The sequence below is a fragment of the Schistocerca serialis genome, chromosome 1 (assembly GCF_023864345.2).
Source record: "Schistocerca serialis cubense isolate TAMUIC-IGC-003099 chromosome 1, iqSchSeri2.2, whole genome shotgun sequence".
Taxonomy (NCBI): Eukaryota; Metazoa; Arthropoda; class Insecta; order Orthoptera; family Acrididae; genus Schistocerca; species Schistocerca serialis.
The window spans coordinates 88,697,171-88,709,734 of NC_064638.1; the positions used below are offsets into that span (position 1 = coordinate 88,697,171).

Consider the following 12,564-nt stretch of genomic DNA (forward strand, 5'->3'; position numbering starts at 1 on the left):
AAACCAAAGATTTGTAATCATAAGCATTTTGTTGCTACATGTTCACTGAAAGTTTTCTGCTAAATGTTCGCTGAAAGTTTTCAGCTTGTTTGAGGGAGTGAGTATGCATCCACTATTTTGCCATGAACTTTTGAAAGAACTCCATGGTTCATCATCTGTCACACGTATGTTCAGTATGTTCAGTAAGTCTTTGCCTTTTTCCTTGTTCCACAGCAGGAATTTTAACACCATCACCTATCAGCCAAGTTGTATTGTCAATCAACATTTAGGGTGCCCACTGTGCACAAAGTTGACAATATCCAAGCTTCTTGGTAATGGTGCTGACTTTGAAATTTCTGGGAGTTCATAATTGTAAATGTGTCTCAAACTGCTTGATCGGTTTGCTTATTAAAGACTTCTTTCTTTCATCACCTGCAACATTGCCGCTTATCTTAAAAGAAGAAGAAGAAGAAGATGATGATCCTGCACCACTCTCTCATTGTTGTAAAGTTGTGACCATGCTCATTGTAAGATAAATTTTTGTCTCATTATTCTTCTCCACTAGAGCTTGTCAGAAGAGTTGACAGTATGCACTATGTTTATTTGCTCTGATTATGCACTTGTTCCAGCACCTTTTCCAAGCTTGGAAGCACTCCTGGAACTGACTTTTCATTAGGCTGTTCAGCTCTGTGAGCAATTCTGTTTTTATCTCATCAATAGTGGCAAAATTATGTCTCTTCGTGGTTCTCCTCAGCCTCGGGAACAGAAGGATTTGCAGGGGGCCATGTCTGGTGGATATGGTGGCTGGGGCAACATGAACAATCATCAAGGTACAAGTGGGAACATTATTGGGAGACAATTTCCGTGAGTGGTTTTGCCACATTTCCGATTGTCTTCTGTAGATTGCTTCATGCAGCTGGCACACATAACTTCCAGGTACTGTTATTTCTTATTAACTGTACAGCCTTAAGACAGGAACTCATGATGCACTATCCTACTGTAATTGACCTACAATGAGGAGAAGAACCTTCATATGTGATCAAACCTATCTATATTTCTTTCTTACTTCTTCTTCTTCTTTTTGCTGTCTTGGCTCTTAAAGCAGATTACATTGAGGCAGTTGGACCTTTTTGTTTCGATGTTATACCCATATTTTGTCACCTTCTTTAAAAGTTGTGAATCTTCAACTTCATTCGGCAATTCCTGAGCAGTGTCTGCACGATGCTGTGTTTGGTCAAAATTCAACAATTTCAGAACAAACTTTGCTGCTACATGTTTCATGCCCAAAACATCAAAGAAAAAAAATTGCTTGGCATGAATCAAAGGATAGGCTGACATCAACAGCAACCTTCCTGATGTTGATTCGGCGATTTTCCAGAACCATTTTCTTTACTTATTCCTCAATGTATTCAGTAATTGGTATGCTAGGGCATCCAGGACAGTCATAGTCTACAACGTCTTTTCAACCCTCTTTGAAACATTTATACCACTCATAAACTCTTGTCTTGTTCGTAGCAGATTTGCCAAAAGTCACAGTCAACAGTCTGAATCCGGTGTGCTGTACTTATTCAGTTTTTCAAGCAAAATATAATACAAAAGTTTTGAGATACCTTTTTCTGAAATAAAAATTCACTGACTGCTTGAAAACACATGTAGCCTTTTCAACAAACCAAATATTCAAAACAGCTGAAAATGTAAAAATACATCAGGAATCAATAAAATTTTTCTGAGTTTGTGAGTGCATTGTCAATATGTAAAACTAACGACGTTTTGGTCCCTAACACAAGTGACCTCCTTCGGGGTGTATTTGTTTACATGCTGCGGAAGCCTAAATTTACATACATCAAGAACATATGTACCAACAAGATAAAGAAGTTTCGAAAATTGGGCATATAAACCCCATGAAATAAAAAATTCCTATTAATTTTTGATAACGTCTCATATATCCAAAAAAAAAAAAAAAAAAAATCCAAGTGTTAAAATTTAATAATTTACTTTATAGTACGAAGCACAGGTGCACGGAAATTTCTAAAAATGCAAGAAACAAGAAAGCGATTAGCAAAGGGACTAAGCCTATCCATAGAACTACAATGACTAGTATTACTACTTTTGTATTCGGGGTACATGCCTACTACAACCTGTAGTGCCCCTCACATAGGTAGGTAGCTCAATTTCGAACTGTTTTGAGCAATTATTTTCACCATCAGCCAATGAAATTTAATCACATTCCAGGCAATGTGCCATAAAGAATGCTGGGTGAGGGTAACTGCGTAGTTTTGTTCAATGTTGACTGCAGCAACACTTCGTAAAAGGTTAACAATGTGAAAAATGCATCTTCCCATCCACACTTCCCTACGTATTTCTGTGCAAATTATCTTCAAACCTAAGGCTTCTATAGTACCACATCTTAAATCCTTCAATTCTCTCTATCTTCTCATGTTCCTCTCCCCCTCTCTCTTCACGAGTCATTACCATACAGTGTTGTGTTCCAGTTATACTTTCTCAGAAGTTTATGCTTCAAATTAAGGTCACTGTTTGAAATGAGTGTACTTCTTCTGGCCAGGAATGTGCTCTTTGTCTGTGCTCATATGTTATTTTCCTTCCAAGGTAGCAGAATTCCTTCACTTTCTACTTTGTGGTTTCAATTTTTACATTAATTTTATCACTGTTCTCATTTCTGCTAATACTCAATTTTGTCCTTCAGTTTACTCTCAGCCCATACTCTGTTCTGTAAACTGTTCATTTCAATCAGTATGTCCTGTAATTCTGCCTCGCTTCCACTGAGCATAGCAATGTCATCAGCAAATCTTATCATTGATATTCTTTAACCCTGAATTTTAATCCCACTCTTGAAGCTATCTTGTATTTCTGTCATTGCTTCTTCGATGTACGGATTGGACAGTAGGATGGAAAGGCTGCATCTTTCATTTAACTGATTCTCAATTTTCTTTTCCATTCGTCGTTGATGGATGAGTTGTAAACTGAATGAAAGCACTTGTTACCTCAGGATTATGTGGATGATGTTTTTCCAAATGTCAGGCCTAATACATTCTACACATCCACATGAATAGTCGTTTGGTTGCCACTTCCTCCAGATTCCGAAGTAATGCTAGCTATGTGTCCTGCCTTATTTGGTAGCAAATCTTCTAAAGCTCTGTTACCTTCTGGGTGTAATACTGGATCACCTGTCATCCATATCAATACCCAATTCTGTCACACCAACAGACAGTTCCTCCTCCTTGTAGAAGCCTCCAATGTGCACTTTGCATCTGTCCATCTGTTTAACAGTGGAAATCCTCTTGCACTCATAACACTGATGCCTTCGGCTTTAATTTCACCCAAAGGTTGTTTTGACTTTTCTATATGCTGATTTTCTTTCAGTCTGGGTCTGTTGTATTTTAATCAAAGAGTAAGAACTAGGTTTTGCCTCCCACATTTCATTTCATGAAATTTACTTCATGCTAGATGTCATGACGGAAGGTCTCACTGATGAATACAGATGACGAGTATTCAGAAGTCACATTCCATCTGCATACATTTCTTAAGTTGACAGCCAATGCATTCTGAACATCAAAGTCACCAACTTCCTAGAATGTTTAGACGCTTGCCTCACATTGCTTTCATCCACAGTCTTGAAACATTTAAGAGAAAGTGGCATGTAGGTGCTACATACTTTTTATCTGCAGTTTTTCCAGAACAAGGTACACACACTGATGGAAAAATAAATAATGTAGAGTAACAAAATTTTGGGAACACATTTGTCTAGGTAACATACTTAAGTGATTAACATTGCAAGATCACAGGTTAATGTTAAGTGTGAGATAAGCCACTGCAAATGTGAAATTCTGGTACTTTAATTATCCGTGTGACTGCGAGAATGTTGAATGCAAACCTGGAAATGTGCATGCGTTTTGCTAGATGCCGGATGTCCGTTTGTGAGATAGAGTTTCATGCCTGTTCCACTCGGTCAGCCAATACAGGGTCAGTTAATGCTGTTTGTGGATGATGCTGGATTACATCCCATCTTGATTCGAGACAGATCTCGTGTAACCACAAGAGTGCTCCCACTGTCATACAAAATCGCACCCTACACATAACTCCAGATGTAGGTCTACTGTGTCTAGCATGTAGACAGGTTGGTTTCAGACCCATAACTGGCATCCTTCTAAGCAACACACGAGCATCACTTGGACCAAAGCAGAACCAGCTTTTATCAGAAAACACAGTACCGGCACTCTGCACTGCAGTGAGAAGTGGTTTAGGGGTCAGGGGAATACATGCTACAGGTTGTCTGGCTGTGAACTGGCCTTGAAGTAACTGAGTTGTAACAGTTCATTGTGTCACTGCAGTGTCAACTGCTAATAAATTTGCTATTGTAGATGCAGTGTGCCAGAGCCATATGCCGAACTCAGTGGTCTTCACTCTCAGTAAAGCCACGGGCTGTCCTGTGAGCAGCCCAAACTCCTTGCAACCTGCGACCATACATTTTGGTGACAAAACGCTGCCAGCAATTGTGTTCAATGGCTACATTCCTACCCAGTCTTTCTGTTGTATTGCAAAAGGAACATATTGCTTCTCATAGCCCTGTTACATGACCTCATTTAATCTCAGTAGGTGACAATAATGGAACCTCCGTCATCTTAAAGGCATTCTTAACTAACATCAATTCACTAAATCCAGCCTCAAAGATAGCCAATGCTCACGGCCGTTACAGTGTGTATTTAAAAGGAACTTGACTTGCAGCCTCATAGCGGCACTACTAGCACTGGCACAAAATTTGAATATATGTCATCTTTCGAATGTAGAAACACACCTACCAACTTCCATTTATGTTGCACAACTACTCTTTGGTGTTGCAATTATTTTTCTATCAGTGTATTCTTGGCCTGTATTACACATCTTCTGCTTAAACTTTCCTTGTGTGGTGTCTCTCATCCTCTTCTGAGAAGACCTCTTCAATTGTTCTGCCGTAATTGAGACAGTGGGCGAGTGCTCAATATTAAGGCCAATTTCAAATAATTTGCAGATTTGAATACCAACAAAGATTATTTTTATCATCATCATCATCTGTATTATTATTATTATTTCTTGTAGGAATAAAAAAGAAGAAATATACATATTCACACTACCAAGCTGTCAGAAGCAGCTATTCAATAATAGCCTCATATTTCATGCATTTCAGGAACATAATGGTATGTACATTTACTTGCCATTATGTTCCTGAAACATTCTAAGCACAACAGTTTTGGAAATTTAAATATATGCGAGTCATTGGGAATGTAAGCAGGAGTCTGTTCAGATATATCATGATCACATTAAGGACATTTTTGTTCTCTTGCAACTCATAAAATGTGGCTATAATCTCAAAAAACATACTTTGGGTCCCTCATGTTGCCATTTGTTTTACTTGTCACTTGCCATTCTGTTACTGCAACATGCAGCCATTGTCATTTACCATGAAGCTTCACCCTCATATTTGTACTCATAGTGTTGACTCTATAACTCAAAATACATGGCAGTGGCACTTACCATTGTGTTCCCCCAAGCTCCTCAATTAATATGACCCAATGGAGTTCTTGCCTTGCCTGTATTGCAGCCTCGGTGAAAGAGATCCTCGTATTTGTTGAAAATGTTTTTGGAACCCTTGTCAAGACCACGTAGGTAATTTGTCCCGCACTCCCTTGGTGTGTACTTGTGTGTTACAGTCTTTACTAGTTAACAAAGTCTTCATATAATTTTGGGAAACTGAGTAATTTTTTTCCCCTCTTTCCTTGTTGAGATCTTGATGAACTTGCTCCACTGAACAATGTTGCTATTGAATCATCTCAGATTGAACATATGCTTCTATAATGGAGATGAGAGTTTTGTGTTGTTTTTCCCTTAGTGTACTGCAAAATTTGTAAAAATGTTTTGGTTATGTTCAAGTTTTCCATGTATTCTTTAGTGTTTAAAGTAAAGTAATGTCAGAACAATTTCTTTGAAAAGGATACATCTTACATCCTTAGTGAAATTGTCAACAAGGTATTAAACACTATGGTTCATTTGAAATTGTAGGAATGTTATATAATGAAAAAAGTGTGTGTGTGTGTGTGTGTGTGTCAGATAGCAATACTGATACTAGATTGGAATAAGTGGCTTAATATATGTGCTGTATGTTTTGGTTATTTTAGGTTCACACATCCTCTTGATTTCTCCCAATCTGTGTAAAGCATGAGGAGATGCAAGAAACAAGTCATATACCAAACATTTTTTGACCTGTGGTTTCATTAAGAATAAAAACAATGTAATAATACTTTAAAGTCATATACAGTGTACTGACACTGAAAATTCTTAGATAATACATCATAGTAGCAGAAATACTTTCAAAGCTGCAGAAAGCACCACTGTAGAATAAACATACTCTGAATAATATAAAAATAATGTTTTCCAGCAATGTTTCAATATCTGCAATTTAAAATTAAATAAAATCTCCATATTACATACTATTAACATGTACAAAATACTACCATACAAGAGCTGATGTTATTAAAGTATTTACAAATAGTAGTAATGAAATATAGTAAAGATAAAATATACCATTTCTTTTTCCTCAGATGAAAGTCAAAAAAACTTAGTTTCATAGACACACAGTAATTACAATTTATATGGTCATTACTCTATTATCGTCACATATATATATATATATATATATATATATATATTCAATGGAAATTCCATTGTCATTCATACTCGTTTCTACATTTGGCTCCAGGTGCACAATATATATGGTCCCTTTAATTTTGACCATGAGTGAATTGAACAACAGATAAAGTGAATGTATTCCAGAACAAAAAGTAAAATATCACTAGCCCTACACTGAAATGTATATATACTCTGGACATAACAGTAACAATAAATTTTATACTCTTTTACAGACATTACAAATTTACAAGTAGATACAAAATATTTTCTGTTCACATCTCTCTTTTTCTTTAAGTGTTTTAATGGAATCAGTCTTTTATGCAATAAACTGTACACAAATTCCAGTCAGTACGATTGAACATGAAAATACGCTGACAACAAAGAACAAAAAAAATGAAATTACTATCACTAATAACAGAAATTTAAGCTTTGGTACAGGCTCGTGAGAGTACTCATTCATAACAGGATGTAAACAAACAAAAATTAGCAAAGACAATCACCCACTTGTAGCCGATTGATGTATCATGCATAACAACATGTACCAGCTCAGAGATTTATAGCTTTGAATTAAAGGAGGTCTGGATCAGAAACTAGTATAGACTGTGTTGTTTCGAATTTCTATGTGCTACACACAAATCAGATACAAGCTGCCTTTCCAAATTCTTGTTTACAAAATGGTGTTTGATTTTTATATATTACAGTTAAATTACATTAGCAACAGTGCTCGATTCAATGTATTGTGTATTTCAGTCCATCACAGCAACAGATAAATTATGCACGCTAAACCAGATTTCTTTTTTTTTTTTTGTTTGTTTGTTTTAATTATTAGTATCAGTACAAGATACTATCCATGTAAGCACCATAATACAACCATATACACTACATAACAAACAGTGAAAAATACATATACTCAACTGTGTGACAGCACAATACAAGGCAGTTAGAATACAGGAAAATGGCAAAACAAAATAACTGACATTGTAACACCAAGGATCAGACAGATCTGGAAAATAACATTGCTCAAAGTAGTGTAAGGTAATGACTGTTGTGAAAACCAGTAAGTGAAGAATGGGTAAAGACTCTCAAAATCAGTCAAGGAAACTACAGGTTTGTTTTTGTTCACATACGATTAAATAATTAGGTAATGCATACAAAGAATGAGTCTATCAGCAATAATTACTGAAGGACATTAAAGACTGGCCGTATAGGATTTTAAAGTCAGAGCCCAGACATCAAATTCCTAAAGCAGTATACACCCCTCCCAAATCACCTTTGAAGATCAGGAGATTTCCAAGCAGTGTTCAGCAAAAAACATTCTATGTATACAGAACAAATGTGTATTAGTATCCTTTTGTTAACACCAACTGTTTCTATGTTTATAGTGAAATTTTACTGCAATTTTGACGTGTCTCCTGTACCTGAATCAAGTTATTTATATTATGTGCGTTAAGAGTCTAGTAAACCACAATTCACAATAGAATGACTTAGTAATGCAGTGTTGTTAAACCAGCTACCTCTGTACCAAGTGCAGTATGTAGCATCAATTTCCAAGTAGCGTCTCTTATTGAGATACTCTGGACAACAAATACTTCAGACAAATATAAGATGAAATCTGCCATACGTTCTTATGTAACTCTGAAGTTAGAAATACTAAAGTATTGTGCTTGACTTCTTGATATGCCTGAACATTATTTTGCTGGAAATTGTAGAATACTGTGTGTGTGTGTGTGTGTGTGTGTGTGTGTGTGTGTGTGGCGGAGGGGGGGGGGGGACTATGCACTTCCATTTAATAGATCAGACAATCATAATCATTTTTTGTACAAAAAAATAGGCTTGTCATCATCTTCAACATCCGATACAACAAAAAGGACTTGTGAATGTAGTAACTAAACAAACAGGTAACATTTCTCAGTTTTTAAGTTAACACATGCCCATATTTTCCCTGCACTTAAACTATTATTTGTGTTATGGTACGTTCACATTTACTAAGTTGCTAAGAAAATACGAAAGGTAAGAATACACTGTGCCTATTCTACTATTAGGCTCTTACTAAACTAGAACCACGTTAAGAGACAAGCAACTGGCCCATATAACTGTGCCAGATCAAGAGAGAGAGAGAGAAAAAAAAGGCTGCTGTGTAGCAGTAAATTCAGGTATAGTACCAAATTATTTTGCTGCATGTATCCTCTGAGACTGCCAGTCACTGACATGAAAGGTGTGTAAGAGAACAGTCACATAAATAATGTATAAATTCAAAAAAAAATTACACTGTATAACTGAGTGCCTCAAAATTGTTTTTAACCGTACGCTATAAGATCCCTATTCTCTGTTCTACCTGACATTCCCTGATGATGGCAGAAATGAAATTTTACTTGTATAGTCACAAATTTACAAACCCAAAACCAGAAGAGGAATTCAGGAATTCACAACACAGAGCATGCAATTCTCGATACCAATTGTAGCACATGCTAATGGATTTATCTAGGAGGTAATTTTTCCAAGAAGTCTAATTCTATGGCACTTTCAAGCTGACTGATTGATGTAACTGGAGGCTGAGTACGATGCTGACTTAGTGTTGTGAAAAATGGATGCAAATCTTGAAGTGTATCAATGGTGCTGGTTGTGAGAAGCAACTGCCCAGGCTGGCGTGTCATTGGTTCCACTGATGTCTGAAACTTTACAAGTTAAAGCAAATTAAAATAGGTAAAACATCTTCACACTTTTTTATAAATAAAAGGACAGTAACAATTCATCCCCTCTCCCCCAAATACTCTCTCTCTCTCTCTCTCTCTCTCTCTCTCTCACACACACACACACACACACACACACACACACACACACACACACACACACACATATACCTGTTGTTGCAAATGAAATTTTTTATGGTAAAGGAAACACTCAAATAATATGAAAGTAAAAAAGCATCTATCATCTTATACACTTGTAGCTCTGTCACTACACAACCAGTAAATTCAACCTCCCCCACCCCCACCTTTCCTGTTCTCTTTTAAGCCAAGTATCAAATACAGTGCAGTGTGTCAGGTACACATTACATTTATAACTAATCATTAGCTAATGCTTCTGATGAGATAACATGAGCACAATTCTAGGCATTAAATCACACCTTAGTTCAGTCAGAACCCCTTCCCCCGTCCCACCCCATACACATCCACCATCTTGAAGAACTTGTTCACAATGCAATGAGCATTTAACACACATTAAACTAAACTTTATAATCTAATGTGGACTATTCATATGCTAGATATCAGACTCATTTCTTGGAGAGTATGTAGTACCAGCTTAAACCCCCTCCCTCTTTCTTTATTATATTCACAATATCATGACCATTAACACTGATTTTTACATAGTTTTCTGCAAAAAGTTTATTGTACTCCCAGTCAAGTCAGCCTTGGAACAAAGCAGGAAACACACACTATACACAAAGTCATTTCAGTGCCTTACTGATAATCACGACTTGATGAAAGTGACTCTAGTAGCAACCTTCCTTCAGCTTGTTGCATTGTATTACAACAGCTTTAATTTAATTACATGGTCATCTCTACAATGGGCTTTCACGAGCCTTTGTTATTTTCACATGAAATATGCTAATCCATACTGGGCACACTGCCTCATGTGGTATGATGTCATGTCAGACGTAAACATTGCTCCTCAAGATGCTCCAGAACATGATGACAATTTCTGCGCCCTGTTCCTCGCCCGGTACATCCCCTAGAACTGAGTGACCTCCCTGTTGTCAACAAGATGTGGGTTTCATGCCTATTCTTCTCTGTTTTACAAAGACTACCAACTTTTAATGTTTTAACCAGTACTGTGTTTCAAGTTTTATTTGCCATAATTTCATAATGATTATCAATCATAAGTCTCACATTAGAACATGAATATATTTCTAATGTGGTTCCATGAAAGACTTTCGCTTCTGTGTTTCATTTACACAATCGGAACAAGAGGGAAACCCATGTGTGCGTTTGTGTCAGTACTCGGCCTCTTGACACTGCCATTGTGTTTGATGCTTTTTATACTGTGAAGAGACAAGTAGAGCTAATTGCACACAGATTAAGGGTTAATGTCGCACAGAATCAAGTTACTTGTACACTGAGATAGAGATTCTAACAGAGACATATATCCCAACTGATTTTAACAGAGAAACAAATACTAATGTAATACATTTTGTTTCCAAATGCATGACATCCACATTACTAATTACAAAATACTTGATATTATGATATCTGTGATTTTCAAATCCTCCTCATAAAATATTATCACTTATTACCTCGATAAAAATGTAAACAAATTGTTGATATTCTTTGTTCTAGATCAGTGGGATCAGTGGTTCCCAATCTTTCCTACCAGGTGCTGCCCCCCCCCCCCCCCCCCCCCGCCCTCCCTTTGCAACCCCAGAATATCTATTGCCCCTCTATGTTTATTTATTAATTTTTTCGACTGTAATCCACAGTCAACACTTCGATAAGAGAGAGTTTTCAAAAGCAGAGTAATACAAAACTATTCTGTTTGAAATGGCTTAGTAACCAAGATAGAAATACCTTCATGTCTTCTTAAATTCCTTATGATATCGTTTTCAACTGAACAAGACTTTTCACATCCAACTTTTTATTTTATGTGACGAAAGTTGCAAGAAAATTCCAGATCATCAGTGAGATCCTTGAAATTGTTTTTATTTAAGCAGCTCCTGAATGTTGGTTTGAAACTAGTTGAAATATACCTAAGGACATTCTCCATGTTCAGGCAACCAAGATGTTTTGTTTTCATGGCTAGTCGAACCCAGCTCACATAGGCATGTAGATGAGGACTGGCGGAGGATTTTTAAGGCGGCTTTTGCCACTACAGCATTCTGAGGACAAATAAGGAACTTAAGTTTGAACTCTTCTTGAAGCCATTCTAGGCATTGGGACTGACAATGTTCTCCACTCATTGACATGGCACTGTTGCCAATCTAAAAGTTCACTGAATGAAAGACAGTAATGGGAGCATCTAGGTGACACTTTAATAGATGTGTCTTTCACAAGAAGGCCCTCAGGGTGTTCCATTGACCAATTTCACGATAAGCTTAAAATGGCACAAAATGCATATATTATACCTATAGATTTATTTATCCCTAGTCAAGAATTCATCTATGGTATAGAAGGAGATATGTTTCAATTTATTTTTAAAAATATTACTGCTGTCTGTCAGATATTTTATTTCATGTGGTAATTTATCAAAATGTTTTACAGCAGCATATTTTACCCCTTTCTGTGCCAAAGATAGGTTAAGTAGAGGATAGTGTAAGTCTTTCTTTCTTTCTTGCATTATAATCATGAATGTCACTGTTGTTTTTAAACTGGTCCCTGTTGTGGAGAACAAATTTTAGTATTGAGCAAATGTACTATGAGGCTATTGTAAGAATTCCTAACCTTTTAAACAGATACCTACAAGATGTGCGACTATGAGCCCCACACATCATTGTAACTACTTTAATCCATTACTATGGTGTTTTTACCTTGTAGTTTCAAATTCAGATTATTCAGGGTTTCAAAGAAGTATGCACGGTATGCTGAGGAAAACAAAGCTGTCATCAGTGATAGAATGATGTAGCTCAGGTTTCCCTCAACTCAAAGTCCTATCTCTGACTTCAATTCATACAGCCTGCTGAGCACACTGCCCTTCGTAAGCCACCAGACTTGTTTATGGAAGATTGGTGTTCAGCACTGAGATCAGCACACAGAACTCAGAAAAAAATGAATATTCACAGCATCTGAATTAATTTTATTAACTACACTGACAGCCACTTTCAGTGAAATGTTCAGTTAGAAGCTAGGGCTTGTCTGCGGATCATACAGTGAAAGCCAATAAGGTTAGGATTTGTTTTCTTTGACAATATTT

General features: G+C 36.7%; 2 protein-coding genes across 2 annotated transcripts in view; one reads left to right on the forward strand and one right to left on the reverse strand.

The window, feature by feature from the left end:
- Positions 1–6,273, forward strand: part of LOC126462365 (dynein light chain Tctex-type protein 2B-like) — a 107,904-nt gene extending 101,631 nt beyond the window's left edge. The window contains exon 5 of the mRNA XM_050096069.1: positions 6,150–6,273. The gene's annotated coding sequence lies outside the window, so the exon portion shown is untranslated. The remainder of the gene's footprint in view (positions 1–6,149) is intronic.
- Positions 6,274–6,548: 275 nt separating this feature from the next.
- LOC126462349 (protein dopey-1 homolog) overlaps positions 6,549–12,564 on the reverse strand; it is a 345,125-nt gene continuing 339,109 nt past the window's right edge. The window contains exon 32 of the mRNA XM_050096065.1: positions 6,549–9,335. Within this exon, the coding sequence (XP_049952022.1) occupies positions 9,138–9,335 (198 nt within the window). The 3' untranslated portion in view covers positions 6,549–9,137. The remainder of the gene's footprint in view (positions 9,336–12,564) is intronic.